Source organism: Cyprinodon variegatus, unplaced genomic scaffold (genome assembly GCF_000732505.1).
Source record: "Cyprinodon variegatus isolate N-32 unplaced genomic scaffold, C_variegatus-1.0 Scaffold1270, whole genome shotgun sequence".
NCBI lineage: Eukaryota > Metazoa > Chordata > Actinopteri > Cyprinodontiformes > Cyprinodontidae > Cyprinodon > Cyprinodon variegatus.
Genome location: NW_015151723.1, coordinates 119,066 through 142,242, shown reverse-complemented (window position 1 = coordinate 142,242; position 23,177 = coordinate 119,066). Strand labels below are relative to the sequence as shown.

General features: G+C 39.1%; 1 protein-coding gene across 1 annotated transcript in view; it reads right to left on the bottom strand.

Moving 5' to 3' along the window:
- Positions 1–23,177, bottom strand: part of LOC107102525 (sarcoplasmic/endoplasmic reticulum calcium ATPase 2-like) — an 84,389-nt gene that overhangs the window by 23,730 nt on the left and 37,482 nt on the right. Inside the window, exons 4-8 of the mRNA XM_015401869.1 lie at positions 22,655–22,759; positions 20,785–20,923; positions 8,748–8,828; positions 7,241–7,326; positions 6,664–7,128 (exon numbers count right to left, since the gene is read on the bottom strand). Of these exons, the coding sequence (XP_015257355.1) occupies positions 6,664–7,128; positions 7,241–7,326; positions 8,748–8,828; positions 20,785–20,923; positions 22,655–22,759 (876 nt within the window). The remainder of the gene's footprint in view (positions 1–6,663; positions 7,129–7,240; positions 7,327–8,747; positions 8,829–20,784; positions 20,924–22,654; positions 22,760–23,177) is intronic.

Genomic DNA, 23,177 nt, shown 5'->3' with positions numbered 1-23,177 from the left:
GATGGATGGATGGATGGATGGATGGATGGATGGATGGATGGATGGATGGATGGATGGATGGATGGATGGATGGATGGATGGATGGATGATTTTATAGTGGATTTTGATCCAGTATTATTGCAAACAAAGAACACACTTTCTGAAAGTGGACATTTTTTCAATCAAAAACAGGTTGAGAGAAACTGTTTTCTTTTTCAAATGTTTTATTTTACTTAATTTTTCAAACTTTTATTCATTTAAAAAAAAAACTGATTTATTTTCACATTTCTCAGATTGCGTTTTAGGAATTGTATTATTTAAAAAAAGGATTTTACAGATCACATTCTTTTATTTCAAACCCAATTCGATTAGACATAATGACCAAAAAATCTAAATGTAGCTAACGTCCAGCAAACGAATAGAAATAAGTCTTTGCTCGTCACTCGAGAGGAAAGCCTGCCCCCAGAGGTGAAGTGAAGGAGATCTCTAAGGCTATGTTCACACTAATGCTCAATTCCAATTTTTTTTTGCGTTGCAGTTCATATTTCACATTGTGTGAACTGCATTCATACAACGCCAAGTGTCTCGCATGCACAGTAGAGGAAGCAATGATGTCACAAGCAAAAACGCTCTGTGTTTACGCAAGTAAACATGGATGGTAGTGCTGGAGCTCATCTAGCTAGCTTTCCCAACCTTAAAAACACAATAATTTAAAGATGGTTAAAAAAAAAAAAAAAGACTGCTCTACGCATTATCATGTTGTTTTTCTTTCTGTTTCTGTGTAGCAAAACGCAGAATACTTACCTTTGTTGAGCATTGCGACCTGGCCGTTCAGACACAGGTCGCATTTAAAAAGTTCAAATTTATATCGGGACCACATAGCCAAGTGGCCTGGGTCACATTGGAAAAAATCGGATCCGTGTTGTTTAGACTGCCATGAAAAGATTAGATCCAGGTCGCATAGGGACAAAAAAAATAAATACAAATCGGATTTTGGTCAATAAGACTGCAGTGCGAACGACAGTTTGAAACAAATGCAATTCTTAAAACTCAATCTGAAGGAGAGAAATTTGAAAACACTTAAAACAGTCTGTTAAAGAAATTTGAAAAAAATTAATTTGAAAAAATTTGATATAAAATTTTAATCTGTAAAAGTAAAAATTTTAAAAATAGAATCTGACAAAAGTAGTAAGTAACTTTTTTAAATTATTTTTTTACATTTATCACAGAAGGCAACAATACATCATGAAATAAATAAAAGTGAGTCTCATCGATTTAATACATGATTCAAATATGCAATATGTAAAAAAAAAATAAAACATGCTCAATTAAATAATTAAATGTCCTATAAAATGATCAAATTTGCATTTCAATTATGAATAACTAAGTCATTAAAATATTTTTATAAAACAATTATTTCATTATTTTTATAAATAAATAAATATGGAACTTATAAATAAATACAGAATGAAATAAAGGGAGTCTCCCGTCTATCACTGTTATCGTTTGCGTCACAAGCTGAAATATTTGGAAACCCCTGCTGGACACTGGGGACAGAATTACCCTACATTTTTATATAAAAAGTGACAGATTATTTTTAAAGCAAATGTATTCTTATTAATTGACATTCAATTATTTATTCAGTGCTTTAAAAGGAGTTAATTGGATAATGGATTTTATAGTTTAATGGCTCATGTAATGTTAGCATCATGTATTAAATAAATGAATGAATTTTGCATCTATTTATCCTATGGGACATTCACATGGTACATTTAGGGCCTTAAGGATCACATCGTGATTGAAAAACTTATAGTGACCATCCACTTGGCATCCAGTGCCCCCTCAGGGGTCCCAACCCCCACTTTGGGAACCCCTGCCAAAGATAACTATGAAATATGGCTTTGCAATATCTGCAGTTTAACAAACGTTTTAGAGATGTTTTCTGATATTTTTCAATGAGACCTATTGTTCAGGTGTTCAATTCATGGATGTTTAGGTTATGCATTTGGTATGAAGCAGTCACTCATCCAAACACTGCAAAGAGAACCTTTACTCCTGATGCTACAAGGCACAGTCTGCAAACCCTTCTGCATTATTCTGCTGCACCGTGCTGCAGGAAGCAGAACCACTCAGGCATGACTCGGCCGCCACGTAACAAGTGGAGGGCAGCAGGAAGGAGCTTTGATCTATCATAGCCTCTGGGGATTTCAAACAAACAAGACACGGAGATGTGACCTAGAGCCAGAAGGTTTTCTTTTTCCCCCTCCAAAGGTCATGCTGAGACTGACCAGTGAGTAAACCTTTTTCCCCAGTATGCGGATCAATACATGCAAAGCAAAAACAAAAGGGAAGAGCAGTGTCGCGCTTTGGAGGGGGAATTCTAGGAAATCCTGCACATATGGAGACCCCCCCCCACACACACACACACACAGGTGCAGATGGGGACAGGGGGATAAACCTGTTCAATGAGAAGACATCAAAACAGAGGATGTGTATAGAAAACAATGAAAATAGAAAACACTATCTTCAGGAAACAGCTTACTGAGAATTCAAAAAAGCAAAGAGAAAGAGGAAGCTTAGTTCGACTTCGTGAGAAGGTGTGCCCATTTCTCTGCAAGCACAAAGCTGCTATCCGGCGAGCAGAGGCCGGAGCAGAAAGTCAATATTTACAAGCGTCTTTTTCTGGGACTGGGATGCTTCCAGGGCTGTAGTGAGATCATTCCTCTGTGCTCCTCCTGCTTCAGGGAACTCCCTGCTGCTACGCATTCACCCCACAGAAGGGGGGGGTTATGAAAAACGATGGAGATAAGGTTCAATCAATTAATATGCAGGAAACTGATATCTCTGTGTTTTTGTGATGATTGGCCACTAATCATTTGCATTTTAAATATTCTAATTGAGCATTTTTTTCCGCTTGCTTTTTTTCCTCTCCAGACTGGGACAGTTTTTGCTGAAAGCGAGAAGGCTCATGCATTAAAAAACACCAAAAAGATTTCTTCTGCTTGGTATATTTCCCTCCGTGGCGCAGCTGTTTGCAGCTGGTTTGCTGAATTTGAGCATTTACTGCATCGTGGCTGTTTTATCTGCAGCTGATATCAGCCCCAGATGTAGGCGGTCGATATTTGCATTTTTGTTTTTGGTCTAACTTTTAATCTCGACCTGGCAGCACTGGATAGCTTTAACTAAACTGGACTGAACTAGACGCATTTAAACTGAATTTAGACTGAAATACATAAATTTATCTAGAGATTAATTAAAAGGACACCAAGAAATCTACTGGTGAATGGAGTAAATTTTGTTCCATTATTGTTACAAGCATCAAACTAATGGAAAGTTTTTCAATTTAAATTTGAAAAAAAAAAGCAAGCTAGGAAATTATCTTTAAATAACAGTTTTAAATGTATAATTTATTTTTCACATATAATTTTTTACCAATTTTATCCTTTTTTTTTTCTTCTACAGATTTAATATACATGTTATTTATATTTCTTTTTTTCAGAAGGACTTCAAAAGATCGCAAAAGTCTCTGTAAGGGGAGTCGTTAAAGGGAGATGCGATGATGGCTATCACCGAATTCCAAACCCTGTACTGGAGAGCAGGAGACCTCGCCTGTTCAGCTAGGCCAACAATTCCTTTTAACGACCCCCCTTTCAGAGACATAGACAGGTATGGGGCATTGCAAGCTAATAAAAGAAGCCAAATGACCCCCATTCCAAAGGGGTGGAACCGTTCGTCCATTTCAATGTACATGTTTTCAAAACAAAAACAAGGTTTTGATGGGCTACTCTATAAAACGCTATTTCTGACATTTTGAATTGAAAAAGCTTCCTGGATGAGAAGCGAAAAGTTTTCGAACTTGGAAACAAAGTCCGGTGGAATGTTTTTAAATTTCTTTTTTTTGAACGACTATGATATGGATTACTAAGAATCTTCACCAGCAATTAAAGTTTCAGTAAAGCTTTATAGAATAGAATAATCATTAAGGAAAACAATCCTCAGCTGTTGTCTCCTTGTCTGATAAAACTATCTAAAAGCCACAAACACTCGCTTGAAATCCTCATATTCCAACTTTTGGTGCTGTTCTCCTCCCTCCGGCCACCAGTTCCTCTGTGACTAAGGTGAGAGATAAGCTGCAGGTGTTAACTGAGACTTGGCTGTGTGCAGGGCGCTTTATGGGAGCCAAGATAAACAGCTGTGCTGACATTTACCCTGCGCTCAGAGCAAAGCCTTTCTGCGAGTACCGCGCACTCCCAGGCAGACAAAGGGAAAGGGTGAGGTTATTGGCAATTTATGAATATTTGTGGATAAGATCTTTCAATGTTTGCAGTCTAATGCGGTCATGTGTGCAGCCTTTAATCAACCGTTCGTGTTACGGACCCGTACAATGTTTGTTCAGGCAATGTGACATTTTGGAGCCTTTAACCAGGGCCTGCCTGGGAGCTGACATTACAGCAGTCTAAGCACTGCAAAACTGGCAGGCGGAGATAAACATTAAAACAATAAGAAGGATTTTCCATCTTAGATGGAAAATGATGACTGCACTTTAAGAAGGAAAAACACAGCAAATACCAACCTGCAACATTTCTGGAGTGTTATTTTTGTATTATTACTTAACAGTGTCATTGTTTGATGCGTTGGTCGCAAACCACTACGGCAATATGGTTGTGATGTTCAAGAACCCCTCAGGGCCACCAGGGCCTGAGTCTCATCACACACTGGAAGAGACCTCACCTAGAACCAAGCAGCTGCTCCAAGACGACGGTTTTACTGTTAAAGGACTTTTTTTTTTTTTTATCTATTCAGTCAAAATTTTAATAGATTTAAATGGAGGGTCAAAGGGAAGGCACGGTATGGAGTTAATTTTGTTCCATTATTACTGCAGGAAAAGAAGACATTTTGGAAATTTGAAAAAACTAAAAACAGAAAAACAAAAACATTCAAGAAATGAAAATTTATAACAATATTCTAATAAAAAAGTATTATCAGTCAGCTTTTTCAATTTAATAAATGCCAATGACAATTCATATCGTATGCATTTAACATAGGGAAAAAACTTTTGTTGATGTCAAGCCAGAGGTTCCTCCGGTTAAATTGTGTCTGGGGGAATTGGTTAAGCTCTCTCATTTGGAAAGAAAACGGTTCTCATTAGCAAATAACTTAAAGCAATTTAATATAACTTGGCAACGCCTTCTGCAATATATTGCCAACTCTACTTGAAGAGAATTTGATTTGATTCTCGATGTGATAAGATGTTAAGTCCCAGGGAAAGGGGGGGGGGGGGGGGGTCCTGACAATGTATGTTTATTTATGTCACTTTAGTTTGGATTTTTTTTTATTGTCTTTATGTTTTATGTTCACATCCAAAAGAGGAAAAAATTGTATTTTTGTGGTTTCAATTTTCACTTGATTCCTCGATATAACTGTTTGACACATTAAAAGTATTTCCAGTACAACTTTGCTGTTTTATTTTTTCCCTCCAGATATTATAATTTTTTTTTTCAAATGTATATTTCAGATTTTTTTTTTTTCAAAATTTAATTTCCAAATATTTGTTTTATTTTTAGCAGATTTTATATTTCCACTTTTTTTTGTTTGTTCAGGTGGATTTTTACTGATTAAATTTCTTTCCCTTCTGTGGGCGCAGTAGAGGTGCGTTTCTATGGGTCTGCTGTACATTAGCAACATTTTTAGGGGACGAGCGTTTGTACTGGGCTTATAATGAAGAGATTGTGATCTGTAAAATGCTATTTCAAAAGAATACAATTCAGGAAAACAAAATCTGAACTTGGGAAAAAACTTTTGTTTTTTGAAAAGATATAATTTAAAAGACAAAAATCTGAGAATTTAGCAAAGTTACTGTTTAAACCTTCTAAGATAAAAAAAATATTTTATTTTGACTTCTTGATGGAATTATTTTTTTATTTTAATTTTCAAATGCCCAATTATAAAATTTGTTCCTTTCCTGGAACAGTAAATAAGACAAATTCACTCAATATTTTTGAACATTTAAAAACACATCAACTGTGGAGTATGGCGATGACAGGACCATACCTCGGGTGAGGTACAGTTGTATGGAGCAATGAGAAAGAGCTCTCCTTTCTTCACTATCAAGCTAAACTGAGCTGAAAAATGACACCAAATGACAGCAAACATTAAGACCTGAATCCTAGCGATAACCATTTCATTTATGTCTGAAAACCAAACCCTCGTCAGCCTACAACTTTTCTGATAAGGAGATTAAAGATCATTTAGAGCTCTTAAATTTTGAACTGTCTTTCATAAAAAAATAAAAATAAAAAACAATCAAACCCATGTTCTGTATATATATGGGGGAGTGGCGCCCTACTGGTTAGGGCATAGAGCTTGGAATCCAGAGGTTCTGAGTTCGAGCCTCACTCCCACAGACTGCCTAATTTTATTGTTGTAATGTCACTGTTTGAACGTGTGTCTATGTGTTTTGACTGATATTGTATTATGTGATCTTGTGTTGTTTTGTCTTCCTGCCTTAGGAAGACAGATGTAAATTAGCAGCTATGCTGTAATCTGGCTCATTTTAAAATCTGTACAGAAGTATAAGATTGTTCATTAATGTGATCTGTCCTGATTAAATAACTAAAGGATAAACAAGCCATAATTGAAATGATGAAAATGAGTCTATGTAACCAGTTTCTAATGACTACTCACTCTGCAGACAGACATCTGGTTGGTGGTGAGGGTCCCCGTCTTGTCAGAGCAGATAACAGACGTGCAGCCGAGGGTTTCCACTGACGGCAGGCTTCGGACGATCGCATTCTTCTTGGCCATGCGGCGCGTGCCCAGAGCCAGACAAGTGGTAATGACCGCAGGTAGGCCCTCGGGAATGGCGGCCACGGCCAAAGCGACAGCAATTTTGAAGTAATAAATTGCACCCCTGACCCAGGAGCCGCCATGGACGGGGTCTCCGAAGTGGCCGATATTGATGACCCACACAGCGACGCAGATCAGGGAGATGACTTTGGAGAGCTGCTGGCTGAACTCGTCCAGCTTCTGCTGTAACGGTGTCTTCTCCTGCTCTGTGGAGGCCATCTGGTTTCTGATCTTGCCGATCTCCGTTCTGACGCCCGTAGCTACAACAACGCCAATGGCACGGCCTGAAGCGATGTTGGTGCCCTAAGAAAAGCAAAGTCCAACAGCTATTGAGTTAAATATAACAGTACAAACCAATTTTACATCAGCAATAAGCGTTTCTGTAACAGAAAAGCTTTGCAGAGGTTTTACTTACAGAAAACAGCATGTTCTTTTTGTCTTGATTCACAGCTCTGGGGTCAGGAACAGGGTCAGAGTGTTTGATGACGGAGACAGACTCCCCTTTAAACAACAAAACACAGCTGTCCTGTAATGTTCTATAGAGAGCACTTTAGATATCAGCAATTCATTGGCATCACAAATATCCCAATATGCATAATAATAATAATAATCAAGGATCATCCTGTCCAGTTGCATATGCCTGTTGTTAATAAAGGTATTTTAACAAATAATCAACTCCAACAATATGATTTAAACAGTTGTTAATTTATGTTTTTAGATTAAAATGTATTTAGTCCGATTAATTAATCAAGTCTGTTTCTGTGTTGAAATGTTACCGCCATCCACCAGAGGGAACTACTGTTCATTCTTAGGCAGAGCCTCACTATTATTTGCAAGAGAAGTAATGCCAGACAGAAGGATGTTAAAGCGCAAACATTAATATAGTTGATTATTTACACTGTTTAAAATAATGCAAAATGAACTTTATGGGTTTTCTTTGTAAATATAAAGCAATGGTTTGTAATGTTGGAGAGCTAGCAAGATCTGAAAGCAGTAGTACTCTTTCACCCAAGGCAGAATGATCCTGGACAGGATGATCCTGGACAGGATGATCCTTGATGAAAGGGATTGGTCAGAGTTTTTACATGTTGTCAGCTCTTACAGATGTCAGACTTATTTATTCCTTTTTCTTAATACATAAGGTATTGACTAACAGAAAGTGTTTCTAAACAGAATTACCAACCCTAACTTAATAGCGTCCATTTAGCCGTGCTGCGTGGCAGAGCACCGTCAGCCTCTCTGCTGTGCTCGAAGGTGAGGATGTGAAGACAGAAAGGGAGGGGGCGGATACTCTAAACGTTTCCAACATGGTAAAAAAATAAAAATACATGCTAGCATCGGCACGGTTAAACGTGAAGTAATATGTTTCATCTGAAAACATCTAGTTGAATAATAAACTTTTGGTTTATTCAATCAGCATTTAAAATAGATGCTACAATAAACTTTTAAAACAGTAAGATGTGCTTTTTTTTTAAATTCAGTAGATTGTAAAAATATTTTTAGTCCTTTATTTTATATAGACATCCTCTCGATTCAAGATAAAACTTAGGTTTATAGGAAAATAAGCATTTAGCCATTAATCATTAGGTGAGGGATTACATTAATCAACTAGATTATTTCGTTAACTAATTTCCATTATTACTGGCATCCCGAAGTTACTGTTTAAAGCGATCTAGAAATGTTTAAGAAGGTAAAGGTGCACAAGTCATGAAAAAACTACTACATTATTTTGTTGCCAAAATAGCACAATGATAAATCTTATTATTTTTGTTTCAGTAGCATAATAACTTATTATCTAAAGGTTAATGTTTGCCGCAAACCAAAAGCAGTTTAATATAACAGTAGATAACCAATCCGTCACATACAGTAACAGAAAACATTAAACTGGATATAATTGGTGAATGGTCTGAGGAGATGAATACCTGTAAGGATGGACTGGTCCACTCGTAGGGTAGTGGACTTTATCGAGGTCACTCTGATGTCAGCAGGCACCTTATCGCCAACTGAAATGCAAAAATCCGAAAATAAATCAGTAAAAAAAACTAAAACATTGTTTTCATTTTATTAGCTTTCCTGCCTCTTTCTTTAGGAGTTTTCTGTGCCTCTTTAATCTTAGCACAGAGGTAGAAAGAAACAGGAGAACCTTAGTCTAGAGAAACAACATGCGAAGACTATAGGCTGTAACAAAACTTTTCTTAAACCATGTGGGTGGAAAAAGATATTTTTGGACAAAAAGGGAATCTTATGAATCTTATCTCCTCTATTTAAGTTATTTAAGATAAACACTCTAGACCGGAGTTTTTCAACAGGGGGTCCGTGATCCCTAGGGGTCCACGGAGGTACTGCATGGGGGGGGGCGCAAAAGTTTTGGTGGATTACTTTTTTTTTATATTCCCTCCTGCAATTTTTTCCACTAAATTAAATGCACATTAACATGAAATCAACACACTGAAGTAAACAGATAAATGGAGGCAGAAGATGTCTTTCAGTCATCAATGCACACATTCAGTGACACACAGGAGCTCTTTCAAGCTGGGCACCGTTTCATTCACAACACCTGTCCCACCAACCAGGAATCAGAATCAGAAATTCTTCAATAATCCCAGGGCAAAATTACTTTTGTTACATTACTCCATCTGCAATAGAGTGACTATATTGTCATTCTATTACAGATGTGTTTGATATAACATATATAATTAGGGGGTCGCCGCTCCATCTCACCATCAGATTGGGGCTCCTTGGCCTGGAAAACGTTGAAGACCCCTGGTTTAGACTATCAGCTAATTAACACTTTAAATATCCATCGTACAACTGGGATCGGTTACTATGCAACAGTTTTGTTAAAACCACTGTCTGTTCCACAAAAAAAAAAAATGTAATAATAATAATCACATTTTCACCATTTAGAAGAGTTTTGCCAAATGTTTTGAGAGGCTCCTTTCAAATATGCCACTCATTCTTAAATATAGCCCACTCCTGATCCATTCAAGGGCATCCCTTATCTTCTTAACTGAATGGGGATTTGTTCAACTTTGTCAATTGGCATTTTCACCAGTGGCACATTCTTTCATGTAGTTAAAACTGTGGCTTTTAACAGGAAGAAACCTCCAGCAGAACCAGGCTCAATGTGAGCGGCTATCTGCTGAGGCCGACTGGGGTTCAAGGAGACAGAAGCAGAGATACAAAAAGTAGCTGTAAAAGGCGGCCCCATCCAGGAAACACACAGCCAGGCAGTATTGATATGCATGTCCTACGCTTTCCCAGAAAATTCTCTAGAAAATTTTCAGACTCTTAAAGAATGGAGTTAAAAGCCTTTGGGCTCCACCACTGTTCGCTTTTTGTTCGCCAGCTCAATGATGGAGAGGCAAAAGAAGTTCATGGAAAGAGTTCTGCAGGCTCAAGGAAAGACCAAGTACTTTTTTAGTCAGTGAACCTGGTTTCACCAAAGGCTAACAGGGAGGATTTTGTTATTTGTTTTTTTCAGTCAGCAAGGCAGAACAATGATGATCAGTCTCAGTTTCAACTACGCTGACTTCAGTGACAAAAGGACGTGTTTAACATTGGCATGGATCTTCATGATCTGTAGGAGGATGCAATCATTTTCCGGAACAAAGTGCTGCTGGAGCCACAAACAAGGTTAACATGTCATTTTTCCACCCACATGGAGTGTCCTCACTCTTTTGCTCAAGGGTTTTAACTCCCTGCAACCAACCAACTGCTATCCAATTCATGGTCCCTGGCAAAAAAAAAGGTACTGAAAAAGCAAGACTTATGAATGTTTTACCTATCGTGTCATCCCTGGCAATGATTTGGTTTCGTTCCACAAACATGGTCTAGATGGTTTTCCCACATGTCTTCCGTTTAAGCACTGTTGGTTCTGGGCCACTCAGCTGTACTGCTTCATATGTACCAGGCAGTGTGCCTTTAGGATCTCAGATGTCACCAGAGAGCTCTCTGATCATGCTCTTAAAAGAGGTCAGGACTACATCACATGTATGTCCCACTGTGCAGCACCCTCCCTGTGCAGGGAGATGGCCTAAAAAGTGTTGGTGCAAATGCCCCCTCCAACATCTCAGACAAGGTCATGAATAAATGGATGGCAGCCAACAGGCTGTTTGGAAGATCTCTTGATGTAATAAAGAAAAAAATGTTGCCCAAGATTAGACAAGCTGAAATATGGTGCAATCAACCCCAGATATGATGAGGCCAAAATCCATCAAGGGCATTTTCAAAAAGCTATGCCACTTTATCCACTGAATTGACATGTAAGTGTGAACTCCCATCTAGGATGGCCAAGCTCCCCAGCAGATAGCCTGGAGCAAAGACCCACCTCCAGGACTTCAGAGGGACTCAACTACTCAAAGAATAAAAGACACAATCCTTCTAGACTACCTTGGAGGAGTAAAGGCAGCAACTAGTGGAACAGCTTGTGCCCTTTATGGGCACTGCACAGTTACATTTATCGCATAAACCATGTGAGCTTGTGTGTTGCCGATCAAGCCAACGAGAGGTCTCCTACCAAAGACTGTCGCTGACAGTGAAAGCAATTTTTCTTGCTTATAGCAGCAGGGTTTTAACAATGCCTCATGATGTAAAGACTCATTCTTCTAGGGTTATAACGAAAGTCCTTGGACCTGTTTCAAAGAGTGCCAACAAGTAATATTTCTGCTCTAGCTGGCTGGTCTTTGAAGCAAACATTTGTGGAGTTTTATCATATGGATACTAGAGCCCCTCATGTGTGACTGAAGGGTATGTGGTGCAAATCAGGGCTGGCTTATTAACTAATTTGTGAAGAAAGTGTGACAAGAGGACACGCAGGGGAGCGATATCTCATTTTATCTGTTGTACCTCGCTGTACCCTCCGGGAACAGTAGTAACAGCCGTAAGAATACTTAACTGTGCTGCAAACTCAAGGACTTCCCATCTACAGCATACAGATCAGCAGGTGAAGATTCCCAGTCATCCAGATCATAGTCATTCCAAAAAAAAAAGTTAAAAAACAACCCACTGGTCCTTGTGTCGTTGTTTTGCTTCCCATCCAGGAAGCTTTTTTCAATTCAAAATGTCAGATATGGTGTTGAGTTCGAGGCTTCATAGGGTGGACCAAAAATAAAACCTTGTTTTGGTTTAGAAAACATGCAAATTGAACCTGACGAATGGGTCCACCCCTTTAGGATGGAGGTCTTTTGGTTCTTTGTTAGCCCGCCAAACCATATACCTGTCTGTGTCTCTGAAAGGAAATTGTTGGCCTGGCTATATAGGTGAGGTCTTCTGTTCCCCTGTAAAGGGGTTGGGGTTGCGATGAAAGCAGGAAGGGATCAATTCAATCGCTGCATTGTTGGTTTTTGAAAGCTGAAATCTGAGTCCAACCCCTCTGTTTAAGGTTGTTTTTTCTTTCTTAACATAGATGGATTCCTTCACGCCCCTCCAAACACTCTGGGCCTCAAAAGTATGTAATTTGTCCATAATATGTAGATGTACTACAGAGTCAGCAATAAGGCTTTTTTGGGCTACTGTATAAAGCCTGGAACTCAACGCAGCAACGGGGCAGCATTCTCAGCAGAGACTCTCAGACGTCCCTCTGCCCAAACACTTCCTCCAGCTTCTCAGTGGGAGGCCAAAGCCATTCCAAGGCCAACTGAGAGACTTAGTCCCTACACTTCTGCTGTGCAGTTCCCTGGGCCTTCTTCCAGCAAGGACCTGCCTGGAACACCTCTCAATGAGGTGTCCAGGGGGCATATGAAACTGATGTCCGTACCACCTTATCAGACTTTCCTAGATGTGGAGAAACGGCTCTACTGAACCTCTCCCAGATGGCCAATCTCTAACTGACTGCCTGGCCACCCTGAAAACATAAAAGTTTTAGCTATCGGGATTACCATTAACTTGAACGGTTTGCTTATTCTTTTACAAAGGGCAGAGCTACTGAAACAACCAACACTGAGCACAAAAAAACCCATAAATAAATAAACAACCTAAAAGAAAATATAATTTCCAAACTGCTGGTGGAAGCTTTCCTGAAAAGGAAAGATTGAATTGTAATTGAAGAAAAAGGAATTTGGCTATTTTACAGAAGTCTTTCAGTGAGCTCCTGGAGGACTTCTAACTCAACCACAGATGTCGCACAATTCATGTAACAGAGGAAACTGTTAGAATTCAGTCTGAGAGATAAAAACACTGTTGATGAACTGCAGCGTTCGAGCAGCCGGCTGCTCTGAACCTATTAAAGACTGGCATTAACATCATATATCCTCGAGCAAATAAAAAAAACAAACCCTGATGGGTTCAGACCAGGATCAGCTTCCAGCCTTAGGTAAACAACAGCTCGATACAACCTTGATGGAGTCATGTTGTCGTTGAACAAGGATCGATGACTCGCACCCCCCTTTTGTACTCGTTTTACTCTTTTTCACTCTCTCTCTCTCTCTCCCATGCGACACTCGCTCATACACGTTAAAAGATACACTGCAAAGTTGGACCTTCTGCCTTTTTATCCTTCTAATCAAACTTTCTATGGAAGCATTTGAAAAACAAAAGGTCCTAAAAAAAGGATTTCTTCTCTGTCAGAGACTGAGAATTAACATTCAATGGAAATGTTTCCATAACCCAGAGACTACGCAGGTTTGTGAGATCTGTTTTTTCCCAAAGCAGTAGCCAACAATGACTCCGGAACAAATGTTCTAGAAAATGTTTAATTTATATTATATCTTACTACCAGCAAGACTGATGAAAGAAAGGAAGAGCTCATCACTCTCTGCCTCCTACACACCATCCCTACTTTCATTTTAAAGGGGAATGCCATTTTTTGTTTTGTTTTGTTTTTTTACATCGGCAGCATGATGTAACGTTATTGCATCATGTTCTACTCACCAATATTAGTTTTGTGTCATTTGCAGCTGTTCTAAAGATATTTTGTAATATCCAAGTAATGTCTTCCTAGTCTTCCTATGGGTACCGAGTTGAAGGCACAAACTGAACTGTTCATAATTTATTCTTTATGGTGCGCCAGCATTCATAACATCTAGGCGAATCACTGTCCCCCAGACGTCCGTGATTAGATTTTTTATATTTATATTTTTTTAAAACAAAGAAGCGCGTGTATGACGTCATCCGCTTACGCCGGCTACCTTTCATTCATCCCGTCTGCTGAACTGCTGCTAGTTTTACTCAAATGCCTGGAAGATGTCTAGTGCTACTACCACAGATGATCTCACTCTCGAAATGGAATTGAACGATTCAGATTAGCTAGCCGATCGAATAGAAGGGGTAGAGCGTAGCTGCCTGTGACCCGGGCTGCCTGTCACAACTGCAGTCCGGCGCACGGAAGACATCATACACACTCCGCTTTGTTTTCAAAAAATATAAATATAAAATATATAACTGCGCATGTCTGGGGACAGTAATTTACCTACGTTATGAAAGCTGGTGTACCATAAAAATAAATTACGAACAGTTTAGTTTGTGCCTTCAACTTGTTGCCCATAGGAAGAAGTTACTTGAATATAACCTAACGGAATATCTTCAGAACGGCTCCAAATGACACAAAACAAATATGGGTGAGTAGAACAAGTGTTCCCCTTTAAGTTCTTGTCAGAGGCAAGACAGAGCACCAGAGTTGACAGATTATTTTTTTTCAGCCTTAAAGGCCATTGAGTAAGGCAGTGCTGCCCCTCCCCAACCTCTTGCTGCATAGCATTATTATATCATATTATCCAAGTCATCTTATATTACATATTTTTTCTCTGGCCAGAAGTTCGATGGCAAATCCTCCCTCTTCAAGTTGGCAATCCAACGACGAACCCGTCCGTGGAGGATCATGAATCCGAAAGGTGAAATAATTATTTTTTTTTTTGTTTCACCTGATGTATTCCAGCATCCAGCTGCCATGCACGTGGGCATTGTCAGTTTCACTACAGCTCTGGTGAATTTCAATGGTGAAGTCCTCTGGAAATCTTCAATAATTGTTGTTGATTGCAGATGTGTCTAGGTGTTCCCATTGATTTTGCTTGTAAAGCGGGGAGAATGGTGCTAGGCTTACCGCACCGTGACGTCACTGCTGGAAGATGGCAGGAGTGAGGGGTTACTATATTTGGGCAAAAATGGCAGCTCTTGGACTTGGTGATCGCAACAAAATTATTTTTATTTTTTTTACCCATTAATGCTAAATTTATTAAATCAACGCAAGCATATTATTTTCAGGTATAGATAATGATCCATTGATTATTGCTTGCTGATGGAATTTTCCTTTAAAAACATAACTTTTGATTTATTATATTATACTTCTATATTCCATTTGTAAAAACAAGCCTCTATAGTACTGATATTGGTGGAGAAATATAAATACTATCTAGCTAAATGTCAATCATCAGCCATAATCTCAATATCTATATGGGTCCAGATTTTCATATCGGTGCATCCCTATAATATATATGTGCCTGCGTCTTGTAAAAAGAGATGGAGTTACTGAAATAAATCAACTTAATAAGGTTCTAATTAATTGAATATGACTATTTTTCAAAAACCTTGAGAAAATCAGGAATGGTTTTAAGTTTAAATTACAACTAAACCTTATAATAAGTCAATGCATTGTTTAAAGAAAGAGTATTTTGTGTTGCTTCGGAACTAAAACTCATGCTCCTCCACAGTCAGATTGTTGGTGAAACGGGATGAGCGAGGCGCCAGTGGAGATGCTTGGTTTTGTTTGTGTAGGAGATGGCTGGGGGTTGCAGGTTCATTGTAGCCGGACTTGCTGAGGGCAGTAAAGACATGCTGTTCAAACGCCTACCCGCCGACTCCTGCTTCTCTCTCAGCCACGGCCTCCCACAGACATCAAGATGAGGATTTATGCTAATAGATCTTTGCTGAGATTTAGCAAAGCAATATATTTATGAAGAGAACTACAACATATCAGTAGTTGAGGAACAGCTGAAATGTAGCGAATGCCATCCAAAGAAAAGAGAGAACACACAAATTCAGTTTTTCTCCCATTCAGCAGAACACAGAGTAAAATCTGAATGTCTTATGTAACGTAGCAGAGCAGGGATCCTGCACCACGTGCAGGATCATCGTGACTCGTTTTTTGGATAACATCTTCATAGGTTTCCCTCTTTTAGCTTCCATTTTAAACACCCGGGTATTTCTCGAAAAGCCTGACCACCATGGTGAAGCCATTTGAATCAGAGAGGAAAGTTCCAGTGGAGCTACAAATCACCACCACTTCGTAATGGTGCCTGGCACTGCCAGCAGCAGCACTGGAAACTTGATTAAATATATTTATGTTCTCCTCTCTCCTTAGGAGCACTCACTTGTGGCCAACAGTGCTCCTTTCCAAAACCCCCATACAGTTTATTCTACCCCTCCACCTCAGCATCTGTGGAGGAAAGGAAAATAATGTGTTTCTCCGTCACCTGATCCCAGAGGGCTTCAGTTAGAGGAGTGTGCCGCAGACATCCGACACATTTTGGCGGGAAGAATCAACCTAAGCTGTTTACCGCTGTTTAAAACTGCTAAGCAACAACATTATGTCAGATATCTGGAACCGCTCCCAGCATGACTGTACATTTTACAACTCTGCAGCAACAAGGTGTGCAAAATGCCTATTAGAAATCCTCGGCATCAGGAACGTTTGTGGTTTCCCTTTGGCAAAAGTTTGACAGAAAATAATTATCATGTTATCAATTATTCTTATTATGGATTATGTTGTGGGTTTTCTTCTTTCGGGACAGATGCACAACAAAATGCTGCTGGTGATGATTTTTAGGTCGATCCTCACTGACTGTGTTTATCAATGGAGAATTAACCAGGCGGTGTAAAGCATATCTTGTCAAACAATGTTGTTTGCTGTTGAAGATTCTCAGTCATCCAGGTCATAGTCATTCAAAAAAAGTTAGAAAACAATCCACTGGACTTTGTTTCCAAGTTTGAAGATGATTCGCTTCCCTTCCAGGAAGCTTTTTCTATTCAAAATGTCAGAAATAGCTTTGATTTCAAAGCTTTAGAGAATAGACCAAAAATAAAGCCTTGTTTTGGTTTAGAAAACATTCAAATTGAACCTGAAGAATGGGACCTAGCCTTTGGAATGGGGGTCGTTTTGCTTCTTTTGTTAGCCTGCAATGCCCCATACCTGTCCATGTCTCTGAAAGGGGGGTCGTTAAAGGGAATTGTTGGCCTGGCTGAATAGGCGGGGTCGTCTGTTCCTCTGTAAAGCCGTGCATACACTGTACGATTTTTTCAGTTGTTGCACGCAGCTGCAACTCACGCTGTATGACGAAACCGCAGGGATTCGTTATACAGTGTGAGTTCACAGCTCACAATGCATGTCCAGCCTGACGCTCTGATCCGATCTACCTGCTCACACTGCATGTCTTAAAACCACGTCGGACTCAGCCCCGGAGAGAGATGGCACTACTGGGACTTGTCGAAGCCATTCCAGTAGAAGAGGAGTATGAAGCTCACTAAAATGAAATGCGCTGCCTTGGAAATTTTGCAATTTTGTGCTGAAAGCAACGTATTTGGACAAAGACATGGCTTTGTGACTGAAATGTGACTTCTATGTCAATTTTACAGAAAGAACTGCCCACAACGGTCGGGAGAAAATCAAACATGTTCTGATGTTTGATAGGGAGGTGGTAATGAGAGGCTCATCGCACCTCGTTAACCCCTGTGCACTACACGATGCACTATCAGGCTGAAAATTCTCGCACAACAAAAAAATCGCCCCGAAAAGGGAAAAAAAATAAAATAAATCACACCGTGGGTTGGGGTTGCGATGATAGCAATAAGGGATTTACTCAGATTTCAACTCTCAAAAACCTACAATTCAGCAGCTGAGTCCACCCCCTCTGTTTAAGGTTGCTTTTTTTTTCTTTACATAGATGGAATCCTTCACTCCCCTCTCAAACCACCTATTTTATCTATCCATAATCTGAACATTCCGGTCCTCAAAAGAATGTCGTTTGTCCATAAGGTGTGGATGTACCGCAGAGTCAGCAACAAGGCTCTGTTGGGCTACTGTATAAAGACTGGAACTCAATGCTATTTCTGACATTTTGAATTGGATGGAAAGCGAAACGTCTTCAAACTTGGAAACAAAGTCCAGTAGATTGTTTTTTGACTTTTTGGAATTGCTGTTTGCCGACTGGACATCAAATGGCCAACTATCTATTCAGTAGAAGTCTGCAGAGACATAAACAATTAAAATCCGATCTTATTCATAATCCCTGACTAATGTGTGCTTGGTAGAAGAGTGAAGAAATGAGAAACACTTCTTTGATCAAGTCCAAACACATTACCTCAAAAAATATTTGATGTTGCAAAAATAATGGTGGTTACTTCCTCTCTGGCATATTTTAGAGGGAACTTAAGTTTAATCTGAGTTCGGACATAGTAACAACTTCAGCAGGAAATCAAACACGCTGAAGATTGAATCCTGCTACAACTAGATAAATCAGTATATACCGATACATGCAAGCACTCGCTGATTTATTAGTGCATTCAGCAGCCATGCCTAGAGATCATTTATTGCAGCTGTTTCTCAGACATCACAAGTGTTGGTCCACTTGGGATATTAAAGCTTAAAAACCGTCTTAGTACAAAGAATACAACACTTTAACTATGGTGAATTCCTTAATTACCGTCTGATTCTCACTTATGGGATCCCAAGAGACCGATAGAAACTCCCCAAGTCCTGTTTATAGACGTTAAGCTTAGATAACCTGGCATAGGCCAGATTGGTTCCTGTAGAATTCAAATTGAACTGTTTGGGCGTGCTTTGGTGGCGCAGTAGTTAGCACATACGATATGTATGTATATCTCTCCCCTTCTCTCATGACTCCCTTTCTTGTCAGCCTACTGTCCATAAAAACGAGTAAAAACTCAAAAAAGAATTCAAATTGAAATACATGTATTCATCTGGAAAGGCTCCTGTACAAAATGTTCGCCTAAGGGAAGGAGATCCAGCTCAAGTAGTCCTGAATTGAGATTGACCAACCCAGTTTTTGCTTTTTGAGGCTGTTACAGATTATTTTGACATCAGTCTAATCGATTCTTGTGCTGCTTATTTATTACTTTTTTGTGTTGGCCAATCCTTTCGGCAGATATTTATTTCTCGTCCGTCATTCACATGATAAAAAAAAAAAAAAAAAAATGATATAAAAAAATGATAAAAAAAACAATGTCACTTCATACATAAAACGGATTATCAACTAGTGGAAAGACTGGATTAAAATTTTTAATAGAGGGTCTATAATCAGTTAATCGCATTTTATTCTAAAACAACTAACATAAACAAAATTTAAAAAAAAAAAATTTAAACTTAAAACACCCCTTTCAACTTCTGTTTAATTGAATAACAACACCTTTATTTTGATCCATTTTTTAGGTTCTTCAACCATCAGATTAGTTGAATTTTATAATCATTTAACTTTTTTTTTTTTTTTACCAGAAACCCCAGTTTTTTTATGCAACTTCTTGAAAAGACTATTACATATTTGGTAACAGTTTAATTCATTGATTAATTACATTAACAATCAAACAAATTAAGCTGCTACTGCTGCTGTGATTGGCTAAAAAGACATAGGAGGCACGTACCCAATCGAGTCGAAGAATTGTACGTAAGCTTGTTATATCTTTCCACTACAAGAAAACTGAGAATAACCCTTTCAATTTCTTCAGTTTTATTTAAAAAAAATAAAATAAAGTTAAGCTTAAAGACTAACATCCTAATAAGCCACTCAAACAGCGCAAAAAAATCCCAAAGTGAAATATTTGTGCAGGAATGCCACACCTGCAACTCTTTCAACTTTAGATCAGCAGAGTTCTGGCTGCAGCAACACCTCCTTAAAGAACAAACAACGAATCAACGCAAGACCTTCTGAGTGCTGCAGATATGGAGCCAAGCTGGGTGTTGACGGTGACGGCGCTGGTATCAGTGGTGGGGCAGGGGCCGAGTTTACCTGTGAGGGCTTGTCTTCATATGACTGAGCGTGCATTCATGTGTGATCGAGGACACTGGCTGCAACAAGCCCAAATTCCAAGTAACTGCTGCAGTGAGAAAAAAAACTAAATAAAAAAAAAAACACACCGGAGTAAAATGAGTCGTTATATTTTGCTCCTCAACGTGGTTTAATCCTGAAACCAATGTCAGCGAGGACATCCCTGGGAAGTTTTTAAAGGTTTTTTTTTTTCTACCGTTTGGTATCGACTTTCTGAGCCTTGGTGCTTTGATACCATGACAGCAGCTATCTTCACTCTCTCAGGCTCTCTGTACTGTAATTATGAATGAACAGCCTGAGATCTCTTTCTCTGGCTCTCACACACACAGAGTAGATGGAAGCACTCTCTTCTTTTACCATAAATCATTCCAACTATCTGAAACAAGCTCCCAGCCGCAGAAAAGGATTACAATTACAAAAACACAAACACGCACCATGCTGATGTGATCCCCTTTGGGGGCCTGCTATATGTGTGCCAGGCATACACAGACGTTGGTGGAGCTCCCAAGTGACAAATGGGAGCTATTTTTAGCCTAAGCTGCCCACACATGGACGAGTGTGAAGCAGGAGAATCGTCTGTGTGTGTTGGGTGTGCATGGGGGGGGGAGGTTGTAGTGTGAGTGAGGAGTTAACAAACATTCAGCAGTGTCCAGGTGGTGAGACTGAGGGCATGGAAAGCGGAGGGAAGAGGGAGTGCTCTGGAAACTTAAACCAGGCTTTAAATACGAGCAGAAACCGCAGCAACTTCCACATAAACAGACACGGCCGAACATCAGACCTGGCAACTGCACATCCACAGAGAAGTTATATAATAATGTTTGAGATATATTCCACCAGTTTTTCCAGAGTGGTGAAAGCAGAGTAAAAAGCCGGGCCGGTGTTTTTCTCTGCATGTCAGTAGCAGCGTGGCTGTGCAGAGCGTAAATCAGACCCAGAGAGCGAGAGTGAAAATCCAGCCTGTCCTAACCTGCCACCTCCACTATGTCCCCTGGGACAATGTCTCTGGCTTTGATCCTCTGGACAGCCTTGCGATCCATGCGATACACCTTCCCCATCTCCGGCTCGTACTCCTTCAGAGCCTCGATGGCGCTCTCTGCATTGCGCTCCTGTGCAGAAAGAGGAAAAGAGCAAGAAAGGCCAGGAATATTTATCAGATTTTCTTCTTCCTTAACTAATATTAACACTAAATGTGTCATTTAAAGGTTAATTTACAGTTTGGATGATCCTAAAAATAAGATATTATAGACACCACCGCAGGTATACGCGTTTTATGTTTCTTTTAACAGGGACCAGTTTTGCAGGATGTAAATCTGAGCAAAGTACATCTTTTCCCTCTGTGAATCTCTTTGTTTGTTTTTTGTTTTTTTGTAACAATTACTTGAAATACTTCTTTCCATAAGATCTAACAAAACAAATCCTGTTCCATAATACCTAGAAAACACAGACTAGAAGAATATAATAGTCATGCAAAATTGAAACTAAATGTGATGAAAAACTTATTGCACACAAATTATTTATGGAAGATGAGAAACTTAATGTGCAAGACTGTATAAAACTTAAGATTTAATAACTTGTAAAACCCTCCCAGCAGTCTTAACAGAGAAAGCTAGTTTTTTTTTTTGTATTTCTGCTTCTTTTATGACTTTAGAAGACTTCTTACCCACTTATCTTTATAATGAGACACAATATTAGCCTAGCTGTAGCTGTCTGAGAGATCACATTTGACCTGAGAAGGCCTTCATATAAAGAAGAGTTCATCCAGGTTATCCAGTCTCCTGGATGGAAAAGGAAGCCCTAAGCATCACTCTTTCACCACCTGACTTCTTCGCATTTAATGACTTTTGATGCCAATTAAGGCCTTAATTAAAAGCATAATTTTGTTATGACTTTTAATGATTTTAATAACCCGCGTAAACCCTGGTCTGGAGGAGAGTTTACTCATAGAGTTTGGATAAGCTAGACACCATGACTTATGAGTAACTTACACTTAACGCATGTCAACGATAACTTTACTGTAACTTATGCATTACAGGTACATGTCGGAAAATTTTGAGCATGCTCAACGTGTGCCAGCATGCTCATAACTTATACAAAACGTACCAATAACTTTTCCAACATATTTCAGCATTTTTGCCAGATTTTCCATATGTCAGACATACGCTGGTCTAAATCGTCAAGGTGTGACAGGGGCTTAAAGCTCAAAGATACTGCTTTTTTTGTATACCAATATATACCATATACAGGAGATGATAAACCACGCTGACATCAATCATTAGTGTTAAAGTTGTTAGCGAGTGAAGACAACTATCCATTTTCCCGTCAAAATGTGCTTTGGTATGAAACAGATGTAAGGGGGAGTTTATGAGAAAACCTGCCAACAGATACTTACTCACTTGGAAAAAAGTGAGAGAGAGCAAGACTTCCAGTAGATAATAGAAAGACTGCATGAAGAACAGCTAAGATCCTCGTGCAACATTCTGGGTTTGCAAATACCGGCAGCCATTTGGAAATCTCAGAGTTTAGTCAAGAACATACATCCTAGAGGAAATACAAGCTTGGACTGGTTTTTTTTAGTCACGCTAACAAATGGCATGAGTTGTTTGAGACTACTTGAAAAGCAAACCAATAATTATCTTAGTTTTGACATAATACTTAAACCTGTTTGACAAGCTAAGCTGTATCATCCACTAAATGTGGAGCAGTGCATTTCTACCCACATGCAATGTAAAGTTTCCCTTTACACAGTAGAGTAGTTTTACCTTGATTTCCCCCAGCAGTTTTCTGTAATTATATTCTTGGATTTTTCACATGACATGTGACAAAAACATGCATCTCACCTGCCAGACTCCAATAACGGCGTTGGCGATGAGGATAAGCAGGATAACAACAGGCTCGACAAAGGCGGTGGTAGTCTCCTCTCCTTCTTCAAACAAAGCCAACACCTAGAAGAACATACAGCACAGTTTAGCAAACATTCTTCACTCTCAGCTCATATTTTTTCCACACATTGGCAAAACATAATCCCTTCTAAAACTAAACTAAATGAATATGCCACGATAACCAAGCCTCAAAGAAAGGGTTTTTTATTGATGGTTTTTCTTTCTTAGTGTTGTGGTCATACACACACAAAAAAATCTGTCATAAAAACACCACAACATCTGCTTTTCTACAGGCGTTGCTAAAGGTTAGTAACAGTGTTCTATTAGCAACATCATGCTACACTTATTTTATAAAGTCTCCATTTACCGACAGCATCCAATGCTATAGTTTTAAAAGATGAAAAAACAAAGAGTAAGTCTCTAGTTATGTTGAGCAAAGAGAAATGCTATATATATATATATATATATATATATATATATA